The sequence below is a fragment of the Sturnira hondurensis genome, unplaced genomic scaffold, assembly GCF_014824575.4.
Source record: "Sturnira hondurensis isolate 20B ecotype Veracruz unplaced genomic scaffold, ASM1482457v3 Scaffold0008196, whole genome shotgun sequence".
Classification (NCBI taxonomy): Eukaryota; Metazoa; Chordata; class Mammalia; order Chiroptera; family Phyllostomidae; genus Sturnira; species Sturnira hondurensis.
Window position 1 is genome coordinate 8,361,061 of NW_028080827.1, and position 21,976 is coordinate 8,383,036.

Here is a 21,976-nt window from a genome sequence, read left to right on the forward strand (position 1 = left end):
CTGCCCTCTCCCTGGGGTCGTATCATCTCTGAGGAGCACCCATAACTGTGATTTAGAGTATTTTCTATCCCACTGAGTAGAACGGTCTATAACAACTTGGATCAATATTCTTCCTCAAAAATCTATGGGAATTTGTGTAATTTCATGTAACATTTCTAATTATTGGATTTATATATTATGAACACATTTTTAACTATCGAATTTTGTTTTCGACATATTTGTCACTACAAGTACATATTATAAGAATTAATAATAATATTAAAAACAAGGGGAAGTAAAAATAACAGGATAAAACATATTAAAAAGAATGAGTAGGATACTCAGAACCACAAAACCTGAAAGTGAATACTGAATGGCACACCCCCAGCTGGAAACAAACAAAATACTCACTTTATGCTCAGTGTGAAATCAACAAAGCATGGTTCCAACTCAGAGAAGTGACAGAGCTAATAAGCAGGTGATAACATTATCACAGTATCTGGTATACAGTGGGCACTAAGTAAGTACTAATGGAATTGAAATAGATTCTCTACGCTTTAAAAATATAAACTGTGGAAAGTAGAATTTGTTGATAATGTCTAACTATCAATACTTGAGTTTCTATAGTATATATAGTAGAAAAAATTATAGGTGGTAGGAATAAAATTTACCCCAACAAAATATAAAATGTATACAGTGGTTTACAAACTTTGTGATTTCAATAATAGCTAGAATTGAAAGAAAGCACTATGTCTGAAAGCTGTCTTTCGAATGCAAGTTACTTGAAAATAGATCGTATGCAAAGTATTATACACTTGTGAGGGAATGTGCAGGGATTTAAAATAAGGTTTACCAATTCATCAGCTGGAAAGAGTCAGCCACAGATCTGGGACATATACTTATTACTGGAAGTACTACAGTGCTATAGGCAAGCTAAACATTTTAATGGTTTTCTGCTAACACCGTGAAACAGCAAAGTGAAAGAGCACAAAATGTTATGAAGACTCCTAAGAGACCCCGAGGTCTGTGCGTAGTTCAATGTCCGATTTTCTGGTATAAAAGCTTTTCCCCAACACGGCTCACACTGGCCTTTCATGCCTTTTCAGCATCTCCTGAAAGGGAGCACTTCTGCCTTAGAGGCTTGGATCTCATGTTTCACCCACTGGAGTGGGGTTATAAAATCCCAAGAATTCCAATGAACCTTCAGAAACATGCAAAATAGCAAATCCAAAACCTTGCTGTTGCTTTTCCAGCATTTATTTCTATGTTGGGTATGTTTCTTAGGTGAGAAACAGAAGAGAATCTACAGATGAACTCATTCATCTGAAAAATATACACCTCACTCCTCTCTTAAAGGCATCCCCCCATTCGATTTCTGAAGTAGGATTTTGCTCTATTTTATACAAGCATTCCATTCTCACCTCATGCTCTTAAAATACATTGAAAAGTAGATTCAAATTTAAATGATACAACTAACTTCTTAAACGAACAGCTTTATTAGTAATTTGAGGACTGGTTAATGAAGCATTTAAAGGAATATTTGCAAAAGTCTGTTTTTCCTGAAGGACCCAGGAATTCTCATTCCCACTTCACACAAGAGGAAAACAAATAGTCAAGTTGAACCTATCTTCCAGGGTCATTCATCAGGGTAGTGGCCAAGATGGGAGAAAAACTGTAAAGCTTGGACTTCCTATAGTATGAGTCATAAACGCTCCGGTAATATTTTTCCTGCTCCCAGCATTTTGCACAAGGTCATAGAATCATACAACCTAAAAGATCCATTAGTCTAAACATGTCCAAATCACATTAAAACTTAGCTGAAGGTCAAATGAACAACTACGAAAGATCTTTAGTTGGAGCAGTTCAGGATAAATGTTCTGTTGAATTCTTTTCCTTAAGGACTTTTCCCCATTGTGGAATTCTTTGGCTACTAAAGAAAAAGAAATCTCACCTTTAGGAGACAGACTCTTTTAGGGTGATTGCTAATATGCTCATTAAGACAACATATACTAATGTTCACTTGATTATCACAGGGTCTTTTTGCATAGCTCTACATTTGTTCATTCATTCGTTAAATATTTATTGACTGACTACTGTCACTACTGGTTTTCTGGCCACTGCTCAAAGAGGGGTGAGTGAGACCAAGTCCCTGCTCTCAGCAAATTGCTGTAACAGTGAGGGATAGAAGATAAACAAGCAGAAAACAAAACAACAATAAAACCCACATGGTATAATTTCCATTAAAAACAAGCACAACAAAGAAAATGGTAACATGATGGGACTGGAGGCATAGGCGAGGGTGGGGAAGAGGACACTATTAGGTGGAGTGATCAGAGAAGACTGTTGGCTTTGAGCAATTGATGAATGGAAAAATGAGAATCCCAGCTTAAGAAAACTATAAGTCCTGAGGAGGACATGGAGATCAATGTGGTTAGTAAGAATAGAAGAGAGAATGATGAGCAAAGAGGTTAAGCCAGGACAAACCATATAAAAACTTGTAGGCCATGGTAATAAGATTCAATAGCCATTCTGATTGTGTTTGTCTGGCCTCAGAGTGTCAACCCCTCAACTTGTTCTGAGTTCATTTTCTGTTTTCCTGTCACCAAAAAAGTAACCATTTTTAATTGGAGTTATTGCTATTCTTGTTGTGCAAATTTGATAGTAAGCTCATAAAGTTTTAATAATTATTTATCTAATCAATGCACAGATATTTTTTGTACAATGCACAAAGCTATCCACTTAGCTTTTAGCAACTAAAAAAAGCTTGGGAAGAGAAAAATACTTAAATTGGGCATTGAAACTAACTCTCTAAGTCAGCTTACAGATGATGTACTCTCAACATAGAAAAACGATTTCTAATTACACTTACCAAATTCCTAAACCTAGGGACTTTTACATCATGGCACTTTTGAAATAAAGTAATAGACAATTCTGCCACAAACAGAAACCTCAAAGAGCAGTAAGTTGCTAATGACATGAACATCTCTTCCTTAGCTCTGTCCATTCTTTCCCCTCATTTGGTGCATCCTTGCATAATTATCTTTCACTTTCCCCCTTCCCTCATTATTAGTCTCTACATTAGCTCTGTTAAATGAAATGCCCTGGGAGAAAATTTTGCGAAAACAAGAGTAACTACTGACTTGTGCTTTCGAGTAAAGGAGGGTATGAATGAAACACAGCAGCAAGAAACTCCCATAATTTCAAGAACATGAGCTGTGTCATGTAGGAGACCATTCTGCATGGCGTGGGCCCAGCTCCCACTCAGAGATGCACAGGACCCACGCCCACGGATAGGTTCTCCCGTGGGGAATCAGGCCTGCAATGTGCCTAGGCCACTTTGAGTCTTGCTTTTTGCTAAAAACTCCCTCAGCTGGATTTGTGGCAAACATTTACTGCAAAATAACTTCCTAAAATCCTTGCTAAACCTTCCAAGGACGGGTGTAACCAGTTCAACCACTTTTCCCTTTTCATTTGCAAATATCCCTCTTCTGTGATGTGACTAGCGGGCTTGGCTCCTTTGTCTTCTGTAAAAGGTAACCACCTAAAGCAACCTGTGCATAGTAAATGAGGACCATCATGTAAAGTGCAGAGAAACCCAATGAAGGCTGGTCATGGCAAGGGCCAAGGCTATTGCTTCCCTTGAGAGAAAAGCCATGCTGTCCCTTTTCCTCCACCGGACTCAGGAGTCTGTGTGAATGTCTCATTTCATCCACAGTGATGCGGACACTGTGAGCTGGTGTCTGCATCAGTATCATACCTGCACAGACTGGTCTCTCCAACAGGAAATTAGTTTCAAAAGTGAACCGTCAGCTTCAGGTATATGGGATTCATTCTTACCTGGAAATATAAAGAGGACATTTATAACTCGAAAGTATTAAAAATGGATACACCCCAATGGTCCTTAACTCCAGCTGCACACTGGAATCACCTGGGCAGATTTGTTTTCCCAAACACCAATGCCCAGGGTCAGTTGCTCCGGGGTTCTGATTTAATAGATCTCAGGCTGAGGGTGGGGTAGGCATTAATACTTTGTAAAAGTACCTCTGAAGATTTTCAGGTATAGCCACAGTTGAGAACCATTAATTAATTTATATGTATTTTAATAATTATACTAATACATATTCACAGTAAATCAAATTCGTCTTTACAAGTACACCTGAAACCCATCATTGTACATTTTTGCCAACAAAAAGCAATGCTTTTTCCACCCAAATAGATCACCAAATTTTATAATTTCTTCTTCATACAAATAGTTTCTAAAATTATACATTGCACCTCACCCAGAAATCATATAAAAGACTTCCTTTGATTTGTCCTTAACCAGCCACACTACTCTGATTAATAGGTAAGGCACTTGGGCTTCAATTTGCCTCATTTTGTTATGTATTGTTTCTTTCAAGTTTGCCCTCTTGAATCTTCTTTCTATCCATTTGCCTTAATGTTCAGTGTGAAATTTTAAGAGTGAGCTAAGGTTTGGTTTATTTAAGTTGATCTATAGAGTGCCCAGCAGTTTCCTACATAAAAATGCACTTTATAAGTGCCTTTTCATTCATTGAAAATGTACATATTATCATCCAAGTGAGAAATCGATGCATTAAGTTAGCATTTTGATAGGTGAAATGCATTATCCAGGTGTCAGATCCTGGGAATGAGACAAAAACAATGAGGGCTTGTGCTGGGGGGAAAAATGATGATAACTGTCTATTTAAATTAATGTATTAATATATATTTGAAATCCTGCTATCAACTTTTAAGTATTAGTTCAATATGTATTTCATTAAATCATCATTTTAAATATTAAATATTAAATAGATAAGGGTATGTGTGTATTACATTAGTGGTCAAGGAAAATGTGTTAGAAGGTATTAGATATAATGTAAATTGAGAACATGAGAGAAATAAATAAATAAATATATATATATATATATATATAAGAAACTTATAACTCATTAATATCATTATTTCTTCCTGATGAAACATATAATACAAATTTGAAATGACCAAGATCAGTGCATAAAACATGCAAGCATGCACTATAATTCTGAAATCATATTTTCCATGAGCACAGCAGGTAAGAGAAATTTTTTTGATCTCTCTCCTTTCTTCCTCTCTCTTTTGGTTGACCTTGTGATTTTACCATCAAAGCAAAGTGTTGGTCTCAACTGTAACTACTTACTGGCATCATGGGGTACTTCACAACACACTTTAATGTGATGTTAAAATTTTAATATGAGGTAGAAATGGGAGCCAACTTTTCTTGGCAATGTCAGTGAGTTAAAAGAATTCATTGCAACATCAGAGGGGAAAGAGAAAAAGAAAGCATCCTAGTTTCCCAATATTACCTAGTCACCATTCCTGCTGACAGCAGTGGCCACTGGGTCCTGTCAACCCTTTAGAATAAGCACCACAGTGTCATTTTATTCTTCAGGCTTTGATTATAGAATTAATAACATGAAATAAATCCTCTCTCCCCTTTACATCTCATGTTCCAATTATTAAACACAAAACTTACTTTTTATTAGCAGGAAGAAGGTGGAAAATTTAAAAAATAAATATAATACATCAGATAGTAGAAAGGATTGTGGAAAACAGTAAAATAGGGAAAGAGGTAGGTTGTGCTGGGAGAAGGAAGGGCATCTTCATTGATGAAATGGCATTTGAGCAAGAACCGAAGGGTGGTGGGTGGAGGTGAGGGGCAACAGGCCAACCTTTGTGGAATCTGGGGAAAGACAATTCCAGGCAGAGGAAACAGCCAGTGCAACAGCCCTGAGACCTGCCTGTCACGTTTAGGTAACAGAGTAAAGGGGTCAGTATAGCTGGACCATTGGAAGAGAGAAGGGAGTACAAAGAGATGAGGTTAGATAGGGGTGTGCATGCATTGATGTAGGTAGAAAAGCCAGCTTATATAGGGCCTTGTGAGCTACCTATGCACTGTGGCTTTTCTTTGGAGTGACACAGAAGCCACTGAAAGGTTTATAAGCAGAAACATGAGGTTCTGACTTAGTTTCAAATAGATCACTCTGGTTGCTTGGTTGAAAACAGAGTGCAGGAACCAACCATAGGAGCAGAGGGGTTCTTAGGAAGTCTCTGTAGTCATCAAGGCAAGAGATGATTAAGAGTCAAGAAGGGGGGTTCTGTAGTAGAGAGAAGCAGTCAAAATCTGGGGTATATTCTGAAGGTAGAATCAACATGATCACTAATAGACTGGCTCTGGGATATGAGAGAAAGGGAAAAGTCGAAATGACACCAAAGTTTTTGGCCTGAACAAGCAGAAGGATAGAATTGTCGTTTATTGAGATGTCAAAGTTTTGGAGAAGCACTTTTGGGAATGAATTAGCCATTTGGCATGGAAAGAAAATATAAACACCAAAGTTGTCATTCAGAAGATTCCAAGGATCTTTATATGACTTCTGAAATAACTCTAAAATTCTCTAATATAGTAATCACTTATTTGGTAATAAAGATACTGATGCAATAAGCTTCCCCATAAGACCTTTAATACACAAATATTTCAGAATTTCAGCAAGTTTCAAAGCTTGCTACCAGGCATTTCAAAGCTCATTTGATGAAATCATAACATTACATGTCTTATGTTATTTATTTTAATGAAAATGTTTATATGTGTTTCAATATTGGCAGAATACAATAACATAACCATGATAAATGCAGAATAAGTCAAACAATGGACACATTGCTCATTCTAAACTGTAGAGTGCTATCCAGTTATTGAAATATAGTCATTTTATATTGTAGAAGTAAAAAAAATACAGGCTATATCTGTGACTTTTTTACCATTCCGTAAGTAACTGTAGAAGCTTGAAATATGCAAAATATCATTCCCAGGACTTTTCACTTTGTTGTGCATGGATTCCATTTTGAAAGAGCTGTTGAAAGAAAGATTTACAGGATATTATTAAAAATGTATAAATAATATTTTGAAAAATACATTGGAGACATGAGCACATGATGAATTTAACAAATTTGGGAAGTGAACACAGATTATTTTTAGCAATGTCTTCCACATTAATATCTCTGATGAATCTTATTTCCCCACTTTGCTCCTATCTAAAACCTTAATCCCAAATGAATTGTGGATCAGTTTGCCAGAATTATCTTGTGACCCACTTCTACAGAAGGAGTCCTGCATTAGGCCATGCAATTAATCTGTGGCTCTTGCAATACATTTTAGAATCCTAATATTCTTATTTCTGCCAAAGAATTCTCCCCAGGTACTGGCAGGAGAAGGCAGGTACTGGTGAAGGCAGCCTTTACCCTTATCCAATGACTCAGCAGCAACTTTCAGATACTGTCCAAAGATATTCTCAGAGGCAGATAGCTCTTTCCTGGGAATTCAGTTCTGCCATGCACCGATTGTGAAGCAAAGATTTCTCAACCTTCACAGTTGCAGTGAAAGGCCAGTGAGATGGTCAAATTTGTTGGAAGGATTTGGTGTGACAAATCTGATACATATTATTTTGATTTCCTGCAAGAGAATGTGAAGTCTCTTACAGCATATCAAATCTGAAGTGACTGATTTAGGCAACCAATCTCTAATCCTGACACCTCTATTCAATAACTTGTTTTAATGGAGAATTCTGCAAAGAATTAACCAAAGTACAGTAATGATTTTAAGGTCACTTCAGGGAAGGTGTGGTGAAAGCCCATCATCTCCCCCAGAGGGTTCTGGACACACCCCGTACTTTGGAACTCTGTAATCCGGAGCAAACTCAGAATGACCCACCACCACCCCCCCACCGGCAAACAATAACAAAGTTCCTCACCTGCTCTGTAGGATCACAATTAGGCAAATAAATGTATTTTGTTAGGAGCCGGTTTGTAAGAATTTGAAGAAACCTTGCCCTCCCCCCTGTCTATTTTCTACCTACTGTCTATGCTATTTTCTGTACCTTCTCCCCACTTCTCCTCCTCCCACTCCCCTCTTGCTAACCCTCCATGTGATCTTCATTTCTATGGTTCCACTCCTGATATAGCTGTCCTCTTGGTTTGCTTTTGTTTTAGGTGTGGTTGTTAATAACTGTGAGTTTGCTGTCCTTTCACTGTTCATATTTTTCATCTTCTGTTTCTTATATAAGTTCCTTTAGCACTTCATATAATAAGGGCTTGGTGATGATGAACTCCTTGAACTTGACCTTATCTGAGAAGCACTTTATCTGTCCTTCCATTCTAAATGAAAGCTTTGCTGGATAAATCAATCTCGGATGTAGGTCTTTGGATTTCATGACTTGGTAGGGAAATATAGAATCTAAAGAACCTGAGACACGTGGTCATAAACAAAAGGGGGGGAATAGTGGGGGAAGGGTGTACCGGGTGGAGGGGAATGAAGGAGGGGAATAGAACAACTGTAATGGTATAATCAATAAAATATATATTTAAAAAAGACCATTCAAAAAAAAAAAAAGAAAGAAAGAAAGCTTGTCCTACCAGGAATCTCAAGTTAGAATTTTCTCCAGAGTGGAAATTAGAGAGCAAAGTGCCATTTCAGAAAGGCTATTCAGCTCTCACCCCAACATGCACAAGTGCTTATCCTAACAGCTAAAACAGGTAAAAATAGTCCAAGGGAATTAGGCTTCAATATATGAGGCCATTATGTTCTTCTAAGATATTAATAAACCAAAATGTGAAATATTGAAATCAAAATGAAAGATATTAGTACTGGAAGCTAATTATCATACAGATTGTTAGTTCCTTAAATGTACCCCTCCTTCTGTAATGTTAATAAAGGGAATATTTTTACAGCAAAAATATTTTTAAAAAAGAATTTGAAGAAATCTTAATGATCACCTATCCCACCCACCTCATTTTATGAAAGGGGAAAGCTAAGCCCACAGGGCTGAGTGACTTGTCCAAAGCCACATGGCTAGTTAAACAAAACAAAAAGAATCAGGATTCATTCCTAGGTTTTCAGGCTCCAGGCTGACTGCAGTTTTTTGAAACCATACTTTAGGTGCTATGTAATTTTCTGTGTAATAGAAAGAAAAGTAAAAGAAGCCTATCTGAAATTAAAAAGAAATTAAAATAAATAGAATAAAATAGAGGATGATAAAGTACTAAAATTTACCACTCTGCTTTCTCATTATTAGGCCCACAAACAGAAAGTGGACACTCCAGTGGCACAAAACATTGTAACGGAAGGAAGCGTGATACTGAACCTTACTTAATCCATATGGACTGGCTTTGCTGCCAGGCCGTGGGTACACCTAGGGCAGAAACTCTCTTTTAGATAGTGCCTGGCACACATATTTGTTGAATTGAGCTCTTATCAAAGAACAGAAATGTCAAGGACCATTGACCACCATGTGTTGGGGAGTTCAAACAGTGTCTCTTCTGTGGAGGCTTTCTAGATGTTTCACCTCATACTAACTATTCTCTTTACACTGACCACTTATAATAACCTGTACAACAAATGTTTTTCCTAGTTTTCTTACCTTACTTTAATGTTTTCTACCTATTTCATGTGCATTGTCTATATCATTTACATGCACTTATATTCCAATGAGAAATTTATTTGCATTTCCCGTGTAAGCTAGTGCTAGGGACACCTTCACTTGGTGAACTGAATTAAATATTCTAATATCAGACTATGAAAAATTACACTGAATTTTAGCAGTGAAAGAGGGTTCATACTCAGAATCAAAGTTAGTAATTAATCAGGCTCTAGAATTAGACTGGTGGTCAGCCTTGAGTCAGACTCTAAGAAGCTGAATTAATCTTGAGTTTGGTATCTTCTCTCCATAAGCCTCAATATCCTCACCTCTACAATGAGCAAAATAATAGTACCTATAACTCAATTTTGCTGTGCATATTAAATAAAATCATGTATTTAAAGGGCTTACATGGTGACCAGTAGATATTAAACACTCAAAAATGATAGTTATTATTACTAAACTGTACTTTTCTATAAATTAGTTACTGATGGCCTCTTTTATTTTAATATGCCAAAGTATAAATTAAATGGTGAGATTTGAGGTATGAAATTTTTAAACTTTTCCTTTCCTTATGATATATAAAATATGTCATCATAGGCATTTACTGAAGTGTTCTTTGTTCATACTAATTCACAGCAATTACAATGGATTTCAAGGTTGTATTTATTTATGTATCTATTGAATCATTCAGCATCCACCACTCTGATTTTCTTGGAACATATTTTGAGAGCTATGGATATTTGTTGCATTAATAAATTTTAAACATGGACCTATTGCTGAAATCATCCTCAAAACCCAAAATTGAAAAAAATATTTTCTAAAATTTGTTTGGAGGTAAAGGAATTGTTACATATTTATTCTTCATGTGAAGGAAGAGAGGAGAGGAGAGAAGCTGGAGAGTTGAATATCGCCAATAATGATACTTTTTTAATGCCACAACTAAGAATAGTCAAAATCTCTGGGCATGCCTTACCTATCAATTCCACACTCCAATTCTACAGGCATGTTAACTAATTTGTTAACTAAAAATAGTCTTCTCAATAAATAAACTATAGTGTTTGACTCATGCAAAGAATCACAGTTATTTTCCAGTTCTCTTGGCATCTGGGCCTGACTTGAAAGAGTGGATGTATACTTATTTGACAAGTCCAAAACTTTCCTGGAAAACAAATTTCCTTTTGAACAGTCTTTTTTCATTTCCGCATTGCATACATCCCAGCCTGGCAGCATCAGTGAGAAGTGATCTTCATTTGAAGCAAGTCCTAAAGAAACTGGACTCTGGAGCTTCAAAATATTGAGATGCTTAATGCAGAGATTGTCTAATTCTTTATCCACTCCCCATGGCAAGAGGCAAGAGAGGAGCAATTTGGCTGCATCGATGATGAGGTTGGCATCAACTTTTCTTGATGATGTAGAGTGTGTCTTTTTGGAGCTCTTCATTTTCTTCTGCCTTTTAATGCCATCATTTTCTTCTGAAACGATGATGGAATTATCTCCTTGGGCTGGGGTTTCACTAACAGGCTTGGCTTGTGCCTCTGCTGAGGGGGGACCACAGGCAGTTTTATTTCTTTTCAGCGTCAGTGTTTTCTTCTCTACTGTACTTTTGGCCCTTCTCAGCATCTCACTACCATAGAATGAATTTGAAGGGTCCCTATCACAGATTGGAGTTGACAGCAGAAGTTCCACAAGATTTTCCAAGTCAAATAGAAGGATATGAAAGCCAATGTTACTCCATCTTGTCTTCACAGATAAGACATTAAATGGACCTGAGAAAGACTTGGCATCAGCGACCTAACAAAGAAAAAAAAAACTTTATTTGTCAAAGTTCTTATTTTTAAATGATTTTATTAAAGATCCCATAATATCAAAATGACATGAACAGAAAGTATTAAGTAGTAGTACAAAGTAAAAGCAAGTCATTTCCATTTCTTTGTCTTAACTACAATAATTTCCCTCTAAATTACATTTATATTTTAATATATTGAAACCCTTTTTCACTTGTAAAACTTATGTTCTTCCTCTAAAAATACAAATTAGAATGTTTGGAGTAAGGTGGTATCAGATTGACATCATTTCATATACATTTTCATATCTTCCTAACAATATAGCCATGAAGACATACAACACGGGAAAACCAAATATAAAAATTAAGCAGAACACTTAGAACACTTGCAAGAATTTAGAAAAGCTTTAACAAAAATGGTCTCTTCAAATTTGTTTAAAATTTTGTTTAAAATTACAAACAACAAGTGCTGGAGAGGTTGTGGGGAAAAGGGGACCCTAGTTCACTGTTGGTGGGATTGCAGACTGGTATAACCACTATGGAAAACAATATGGAATTTTCTAAGAAAACTAAAAATGGACGTGCCTTTTGACCAAGCAATTCCACTGTTAGGAGGAAGCACTGAAGCACCAATCCAAAAGAACCTATGCACCCCAATGTTCATAGCAGCACGATTTACGATAGCCAAGAGTTGGAAGCAACCTAGATGCCCACCGGTAAATGACTGGATCAAAAAGCTATGGTACATTTACACAATGGAATTCTATGCAGCAGAAGAAAGAAGGAGCTCCTACCCTTTACAACAGCATGGATGGAACTGGAGAGCATTATGCTGAGCAAAATAAGCCAGGTGGTGAAAGACAAATACCATATGATCTCACCTTTAACAGGAATCTAAACAACAAAACAAATAAGCAAGCAAAATATGACCAATGAAACTCAAATATGACCAATGACACGGAACAGGCTGACAGGGTCCAGAGGGGAGAGGGGAGAGAATCACAGGGGAAAAGGGGATGGACTCACATGAACAAGTATAAAGGACACATGGACAATAACTAAGGTGGGGGGGCAGAAATGGGAGGGAGGTGGGGAGCACTGAGGGGGGCAGGGCTGGGAATATAAGACAGAAAACTGTACTTGAACAAGAATTAAATAAAAAAAATAAAATAAAATAATGCTAAGTAGGAACTTGAGTGAATTTAAATGTGAACAGATAAGAATGATAAAAAAAATTTTGTTTAAAATTGGAAGTAATCTAAATGTTAACCAATATCAAATTGCCAGAATGGCAAGAATGGTCTCTTCAAATTTGTTTAAAACTTTAAGTAATTGAAAGTAACCTAAATGTTAACTAATATCAAATTGCTTTTATTAAAGGCTCACCTTGTGAACTTGCATTTGTACTTTCTCTGCCTAAAATGAGTTTGTCCTAAAGACTGGCATGGTGGACTCTCATGTTTCAGTTTAGTCCCTGCTCATTTATAAGGCCTTCCTAAAACAGCATATCCCCTTATGTCAACCTGTTACTCTCTAGCTTCTTCCTTGATTTTTTTCTTCTTGGTATTTATATTATATAAAATATTTATTTGTTTACTGTGTATCTTCCCCAATAGCATTCACACTCAGCCTTTGCAGGAGTTTTGTATATTTCCTCATTCCCAGTGACTATAAAATAATGCTGCTATACAGCACTGTTAAGGGGCCAATAAATTTTTGTTCAATGAATGATTAGCATATGTATATAATAGACTACCATTTAAATATTTTGAAAAAATAGTAACTATACTTATTGGAAAAATGTATTCTATAAGGCAGAAAAATAAATCCCTTTTAATAAAAGTATGTGTGTATGAATGTATTGATATTTTTACATATTGGCATATATAAATATATATAGAATATACACATATATTAATGAAAGATATGCACTAAAATGTCTAACTATTAAGTATAATAACTATAAATGTCTAATTAACTATTAATTAGAAAGAAAAGGTTAAAATAATCTCTATACTTTAGAGTTTTCTTGTTTTTTATTTAGTTATTGGATTTTTTGCAGTGATGACATATTTTATAATCATAAAAAAGAAAATTTAAAAATATTAAAAATTTTACAATACAAGACCAAAATGGGATACACTTAAAAAATACATTTTTCTGGTATATAATTTTTTAAGATTTCATTGATTTATTTATTTTTAGAAAAGGGAAGGGAGGGAGAAAGGGAAGGGAGGGAGAAAGGGAGGGAGAGAGACATCTATCAATTGGTTGCCCCTACACACTACCAACCAGAGCCATGGTCCGCAAACCATGCATGTGCCCTGACTGGACTCAAACTGGTGACTTCTTGGTTTGCAGGGCAATGCCCAACCCACTGAGCCACACCAGTTGGGGCAGTATAATTATTAATAAATAATTTCTTCACATCAGAAATAAAAAGAAAACTGCATAGATTGAAAATGAGCAAATAGCAACAATAGCAAGATACAAAGAATAACATTCAAATTAAAATATGAAAAAATGTTTACAACCAGATGTAATCAAGAAGTGAAACTAAGGTAGTAATATCGTTAACACCATTCATTACCTATTAGTTTACTAAAAAAATTACTTATTTTATTATGTAATGTTTAATACATACAAAATAATAAGTAAACCATTCATTAAGCTCTCCTATACACTGATACTTCTCCAAAGCTATAATCTTCTCTGGCCATTGTGTCTAGACTTCTTCAATTACTGGGGCAGTGAAAATCATAACAATGATTCTAGAAATATGACACATTGCCTGGTCAAGCTTCATCTTTCTATTGTGTGATCTCCGTAGCCACAATAGGCCCATTGCACCACTGCGAATTAACATGTCCTGAAACATGGTCACATAAGCCTCAGGGGAAACTGGACATTGTAGATCCTTTTTAAATCATCATTGCTATTTAAAATTTATTTAACATAATGCAAATTTGTTTCCCATGTGGAAAAAATTCTTTTAGATTATAAGTATAAACTATTATTATATTTTAATATACTAAACTGATTACATGTTGTAATTATAGCCAGTCATCATTGAATATTTTTCCTTTAAAAACAGTGAATACATTGTTAAAGTCATGTCATCAAGGACTTTAAAAAGAGTTTTACCATTATTTTGACATAAGTAACAAAGAATGAAAATAAAAGCCTATAATATTTTTGAGTTTTTATATGTAATAGATTGGGTATATACAATATGTACTGATGTTTACAAAGAGTATAGTAAATCTTATGTTTATTTTCATTTATGTTACCTATATACAATATATTCCTTGGACAAGAATTCTATTGAAAATATCCTGGTAAATAATGACTGAATTATGTTCTGCAAAAATATAAATATAATTATATTACTTTTAGAATGATAAACTATTATAACAGAAATATTTCATAAACATTTCTCAATCTTGTTATAATAAAAAGCCTAAGACAAACTATTAAATACAAAAGTATTTCATCTAATATACATTACTGCAAATACTTGAGACGTATAATTATTAACCAATACCACCCCAATAAATTTAATTTAGATTTTTCTTTTTTTAACATCATTTTATTTTACTTTATTTTTATTTTTATTTAACTCTTGTTCAAGTACAGTTTTCTGTCTTATATTCCCAGCCCTGCCCCCCGCCCCCATGTAAAGGTTAAGTATAAATTTCATTAGTTCACATGTTATTTGTAGAATGCTCTATGATTGCCTGACAGATAATTACCCAAAATTGTTCCATCCAGGCTTTGTATTCCTAGAGGAGGTGCTGGGTTTTTCCCTGGAATCACACCCCTTGTACTCCCACTCTCTGACGTTCTAGGCTGTGGTGAGAGAGGAGGTGTTGCTTACAGCGGGGACAGCTGGAGAGCAGCAGGAAAGGACAGCCTTCCATCCCAGCCTCTAGACTCTGGTGAGGCTGGGAAGTGAGATGGCACTGACGCATCTGCATGTGAATGCTACAAACAGCAGGTGGACAGCAGGGAGAGGCCCCCAGAGCTGAGCTCTTTGTCTGGAGCAGGCAGACTTTAGGGAAAGCTACTGAGTCAGAAAGCAGGCAAGCGGAATTCCAGATGGCCAGCGGGCAATTACTCCTCTACTCTCCATAAGAGTCAAGGAGAAACGAGTAAAACTAAAGTTAGCAACACAAAATTCAAACTCTCAACAAGTCGGTGTACATATAACAAGACAAAACAAAATGACCTGAAAGTTTGAAGGAAAAAAACACAATAAGTCTGAAGGTATAAGTCTAACACCATTATTATTTTTAAATCTATTCGTTTTTTTCCTTTCATCCTGTGTTCAACTTGTGCTTCTTCCTTTTCTATCTGACTCAGAAAGACAAAATGGTTAAATAAGGCTGGTTTTACCTTGTGCTTTTGAAGGTAGAAATGCACTAACAACTTGTTCTGATAAAACTTCTCTCTGAAAACATAGTGGATCCCTCACTGAGTTTATTGTAAAGGATTTGACCTGCCCACCCTACCACAACCACGAAATGCACATGGGGAAACTGTTGCTGAAAACTACCTTCATCTTCTCGCTTTTGTGACTTTGTGCAAATAATATCTGGTACAAATACTTAAATACTAAGTGAGAAAATATATAGATAATAGATAACATTTTATTTAGTTACGTTAGAGCAAGACGAGTTTAGCAGTTATCTAATCTGACCCCTTCTCCTTTAATGAATAGAAAATGAAGAACAGAGAAGAAACTTGTTCAAAATTATTTTACAAATAGCCAAGTAAGGATTCCAAGTATATTTTTTTCTGACATTTCTTCAGATGATATTATCCACTCAGATTTTTTAAAATGAATTTATTTATTTCTTTTTAGAGGGGAAGGGAAGGAGAGAGGTAGAGAAATATCAATGTGTGGTTGCCTCTCATGCATCCCCTGCTGGGAACTGGCCTGCAACCCAGGCATGTGCCCTGACTGGGAATCAAACCACAATCCTTTGGTTCTCAGGCTTCTGCTGAATCCACTGAGCTACACCAGCCAAGGCCCACTCAGATTTCTTAAAGACTGGAATAATATTTCTTATTTCTCATTTTAACATATCCAAAAGGTCCTCAGTAGCTAAGCATTTATTTTATGAAATATCATAATTACTGAGATATATAAAGAAGAAAAAGTCATGAGAATATTCACTAATGAACTGATTACATATAAAATTATTACCAAACCCTCCTCCTTTCTGTCTATATGAATTACCCTATTCTAGACACTTTATAGAAATGAAATCATTTGATATAAACTTTCGCATCTAGCTTCTTTTACTTAGGCATTGTTTTTGAGACTCATGCTGTAGTATGTATCAATATTATATTCTTCTTATTGCTGCACCCCTGTTAGCTTTATACTGGACAAAATGATCACATAATTGAAAAGAAATAAAAACTTCTACATCCATTTGAGTGAGATCTTCTTTATATTAGGGAAAACACTTCCTTTGCACATTTCTTTCCTTCCCCATTTTCACCGTTTGATTCTAGGGTCCTGGATCATTTCAGTGTGGCCTTAAACAGAACATCTTTACTTGTCAGCTACAAACCCAACTGGCACAGCACTGCTAGAGTAATGTAGGTTTAGACAAGTATTTTGAGTGTATTGCTTTTAGATTCTCTAAAGTCCCTAAATGCCTGTAGAATGAAGTCCAGTTTCAGTAAGTTGCCACACCCAAATGTCCAGTCATCTTTTTTTCCCTTTCTTGTATAAGTTTCCTATCCCTCCTCCTTCATTTGGTCAGATTTCTCTTACTGACCCTCCTGCATGTTTGACTTACTCCCACATGTGAGCCTTTGCCTCTAACTTATTACCTTAACAGTCACCCTCCTCAGGCTCCAGCCCAAATCCAACCTCCTGTTGTTTGCATCCTTACCCACTCTAGTCCCATAGTCTCTCTCCTCTCTCAACTCTTCAGCAATTTACCTGTAGCCTGGTGAATCTTTAACCTTCTCCAGAGGGTGAAGCGAGTTAAATCCAGGAACTGTATCTTCCATCTTCTGGTATGAGTTATTTTGAGAGCGGGATTCATGCCTGATTCCTTTGGCTACTTCTCAAATCAGTTATTTTACAAATAATAGTATTTATGAAAATTCATGAAAGCTTTTTATGGCTCCTACACACCCAGAAAAACAAATGCATAAACTAGTACTGGCAAACTAATGAAAGCAGTTTCCCTCTAAGACAAAAAGCGGATAAAAGTAAACTTCAGCTTTACTCTCACCACTTCACCAAGAAAAAGCTAGGAATAATTCTTAAGATATGTGCATCCAAATCTCTTACTGTAACATTAGAAAGAGTTTTTTTTTAGAGGTAAGATGAAAAAAGTTCAGCACCACAAGGTGGGCTATCGAAAGGCAAATCCATCACTGCTTAATATTCTCGGTGCCTTAGCAAAGGAAGAGGTGCTCAGGTCTAATTTTCAGTCTAGCAGGGCTTTCATTTCCTTCCATTTAGACAAAACAGCATTACCCTGAAAACAGAGAAGTGGTACAAGGCACCGTGACATTTCTACTCCACTGCAACACGGGAGAGGCTTATTTTAAACGTGGCCCTGGAGGTCAGAAAAAGTGACATTTAGTCACAGGTACCGCAAATATCCTTCTAGATTTGTGATCAGAATTTTATATTGTCTTATCGTCACATTCTTTGTTAGCTGATGCTTTTCACCAAAATTACAGGAAAACATACTGAAAAGTCAGAAAAAAAATTTAACTTTAATATATCTGAAACGTGCCTATAAACCACAGTTATTGCAATCCCAGCCTCCTCTCTAAGAAAGTTTACTTCATCTCCTGACTTTCCCGGTAGTATTTTCCCAGTGAACCTGGCTTAACTCTGGATATTATTTTCTGCTTCCTTTTCTTCAATGCCTCTCACACCAAGTCCTCACCTTCACATTTTATTAATATTCATTCATCCATCTATCTATCAAATGTTTACTTAGCATGTACTATGTGCACCTGCTGTGCTGTTTGTGAAAAACTCAATGGTGAGCAAGACAGAGTCCCGGAAGCATGCAGTTCACAGGCTAGTTCTTCTCACTGGAATTCTTCCCCACCCTCCTCTCCTAATTGCAGTCTGTGCTTGGCATGGCTGCCTGATTACTCCACTGTTAATAGTGTATTTGGCCTTTCAACCTTTCTCGATTTCTTTGGCTCTTTGTTTCTTCTGAGACTGAGAATGCCCTGACACCCATCAACAGAAATTTCACCCCTGAAGAGAGCTCATTTCCAAGAGACTTAACCTCACAAACCTTTCTGAATTTCCCCTTCCAGTTGTAATCTTGCTTTCCTTGGATGTTTCATGACATCTTAATTTTTTCCCAACATTTACTTTTTGTCATCATCATATGTACTGGCATCCTTAGTTTCTTCGACTCCAGTCTCCAAAAGCTGAGCTTGTCTCAATCTCTGTGCTTTACACCAGCAAGAATTTGTTCTGTTAAAATTTCATAAAGTATGAAGATTTTTGTGCAAGACTTCATTGAGCTTAAAGTGCTGGATAAGCTGAGTTACATAAACATTGAAGACAAATGTACTGATTTCAATGCTTTCTCTAGTACCTATTCAGTTGAATGATCGAAGATGTTATTCCAGGTCTTTTTGAAAAATAACAAATAAAAGTCAGCACATTTTGAAAAATCATTATTAAGTAAACTTTTGTTTAGGGTAACTTGGGATTCAGCCCTTGGTTGTTAGTTCTGTACATTTCCGTAAACTCATCTCTAACCTCTGTGTGACCAGAGAAATTCACTTAAAAAACTGTCCCCTAAATGAAAAATAAGTGTCTCACAACACTAGCCTATTTAAGCACCTAATTAAAGGGTCAGTCAAGAGTCAATCTGTTCTATAACAGATTGCCTTTGTCAGTGGGCTCCCATCTACCCAGAGCTTCACTTAGGGTGCCCCTGCTCTTGGCTCCTTGTATATTTGGATGCCACTGCCTTGACTTTGAACTATATCTCCTCAAAATTTTATTGATGCAGAATTTGGGGTAATTTGGAAAAGAGCAAAAGTGTTCTATAAGTAAGTCATTTCTCTATAGGTCACAAATGAAAACTACTGTTCTCTATTCCTTGTCTGAAAACCAGGACACTTTTCTGATTCTCTTAAAATTCTTCAAAATAGAACTTCAGGGTGAAAAGTTATGTGCTTTTAAATGTTGGTTAAACAGTTGACTGTGCACCACCAAGGTTGTTTCAAAACACGTTTCAACCAAAAGTAAATGTATATGCTATTTTGCTATACCGTTAGAGAGTTCAGCTTTTAAAAATATTTATTAATCTGTTAATAGAAAATTTGCATTGATGTATTTAGTGAAAAAACCTTAAGGACTATTTGTATATTTTTTGTGACATAAGTATTAATCTTTACACAATTTCCTATTTATTTTTTTCTTATCAATTTGTAAGAGCCCTTTTATATGTAAAGATATTAATCCTGTATTGGATATATTACAAATAATTTTCAAGTCTTATTAGGTTTGAAATTTATAGATTGGGGCTTACAATATAATTTTTAATATTTTAAAAAGTAAAAATTATATATTTTTATTTTTATTTTAGACATTTTGTTACTCTTAGGCCTTTTACAACCCAATTAGTAAAAATATTACTATATATTTCCTTCCAATACTCTTTTTATATTTAAAACTTTCGTTCATCTGAAGTTTATTTTTGTTAAAGGTAGAAAGGGTATTATTTTATTAATTTTATCCAAAAATTATACTCAATTATACAAAAGCCACTTATTAACTTTTCTGTAGAATTTTAAGTGCCATTTTTTCTAGTAGCAAATTATGATTTATATACATGCTCCTTCCTGGACTCTTTTATCCTTTTTCAGTTATCGAATTCTCTATTCTGGAACCACGATGCGCTCTACTGCAGATAGGTGAATGGATGGATGTGAGGATGGATATTTAGATAATGTTTGACATGTGAGAAGGACATCCCATGCCCATTATTTCTCCTTTACCTAATTTTCTTAGCTCATTCTATACATTTATTTTTTCCAGAAATATTTTGTAATCAATTTCCAAAACCAACCAATGGGAATTTGAAAGTTATTCTTCTTAAATGTATGGATTTATAACTATGTTAATTTGTAAAAGATGGTGCTTTCCCTCTAGGGTTGTATTATTGTTAAATCAGGAAAATTTTCATGCTTTTTAGTAATTTTTTAACACATATTTTCATATAGGTGTTGCATATTTCTTATTAAACTTATTTCTATTTATTTTTCTATTTTTATTGCTATCAGTAAGAGAATTTTACATTTATTGTATTTTCAAACCAGTGGTTTTGTATTATTATATGAGTTTTGTTTTCAGCACTACTATATTTTAACTTTATTTTTTGTTTTACTAGGTTTTCTGTTCTATTCATAATTTTATATATTCACCATTACTATATTTAAACAAAAGTTATTTGCTCCATTCTTTTCACTTTTAATCTTGTTATTTATTTGTCTTTGGCATTTACTAAAACATTAAAAAGAAGTTAAAAGTAGTATGAATGTTATATTATTACACATTAAATCAGGATAATTATTGTAGTTTTTAATTTAAAATCATTTGAATCATTCATTTTTTCTAATATTTCATAAGTTGGAATAGTTTCCTAACTCCATTTATATGAGTAGCCACACCTATTTAATTCCTAGTCATATAAATTAGATTTATACAGTAATGTCAGGTAAATAAAAGAATGGGTCCATTTTGACAGTGTAAATGAGTAATGATTGCATATTAACACACAAGTCTAAATAGCTTCCCTCATCAAAGGTTTCTGAAAGAAAAAGTAAAGCAGTACTCACTGAAGGCTTGATCAAAAATCTAACCAGGCTAGTCCTGGCTTGTGCGGCTCAGTGGGTCGGGTGCCCTAATGCAAACTGAGAAAGGTCACATTTTGGATTCCCAGTCAGGGCACTTGCCCGGGTTGCAGGGCAGGTCTCCAGTAGGGGGCGCACAAGAGGCCACAGATAGACGTTTCTCACATCAACGCTTCTCTCCCTCTCTTTTTCCCTCTCTTCCCCTCTCTCTATTAGTAAATAAATAAAATCTTTTTAAAAATCTAATCAGGGTAATCTGTATGTACTGATATAGAAAATGGCTGCCAAACATTTCTCACTTAACAAAGCAACTTGTAGAACAGCATCTATAATATAATCTTTCTACGTGAAAAAGAGATTGATATACATGCACACAGACTTATACATTTGTCCTTATACATTTGGCCTAGAAAAGAACACATCAACGGCATCATAATAATGGAAACTAACACAAGGGCAGTGGTTTGAAGAGTGAGAGAGGTTTGCTTACTATCCATAAATGTCAGGGTCCTCTCTATACTGTCAAGCACTCATTTCCTAAAATTCAGCCTTGATCCATTAGTGATACATGAAAACCAATACTGCTACATTGTATTTTGGAAAGCCTTAGATTACAACATAAACCATATCTGAAAAGTCAAATTACTGTATATATTACTGACAAGATGTCCAGGAAAAGAAAATGCTTTTATGTTTTCCCCCTCAAATATATCAAGACATGCCATCTACTTTAACTGATTTAATACACAAAACCACATAAAAATTTCATGGAAAGTACAACCTAAATGCTATTTTACCTATCTACCTTCTCTGAAGGCTGTTTACCATTGGGATTCAACTTATTCTGGGAAGTCTGCTACGTCCCTAAAAATACACATTGCAATTAGCTGATGGAGAATCC

At 35.4% G+C, this 21,976-nt stretch overlaps 1 protein-coding gene across 2 annotated transcripts in view; it reads right to left on the reverse strand.

Annotated features, from left to right (window-relative positions):
* Positions 1-21,976, reverse strand: part of WDR72 (WD repeat domain 72) — a 203,859-nt gene that overhangs the window by 81,273 nt on the left and 100,610 nt on the right. The window contains exons 15-17 of one of the 2 annotated variants that reach the window (XM_037054671.1): positions 10,585-11,216; positions 6,772-6,863; positions 3,737-3,816 (exon numbers count right to left, since the gene is read on the reverse strand). In XM_037054671.1, coding sequence (XP_036910566.1) covers positions 3,737-3,816; positions 6,772-6,863; positions 10,585-11,216 — 804 coding nt within the window. Of the gene's footprint in view, positions 1-3,736; positions 3,817-6,771; positions 6,864-10,398; positions 11,217-21,976 lie in introns of both variants that reach the window. The other variant, XM_037054670.1, reaches the window with a different exon arrangement.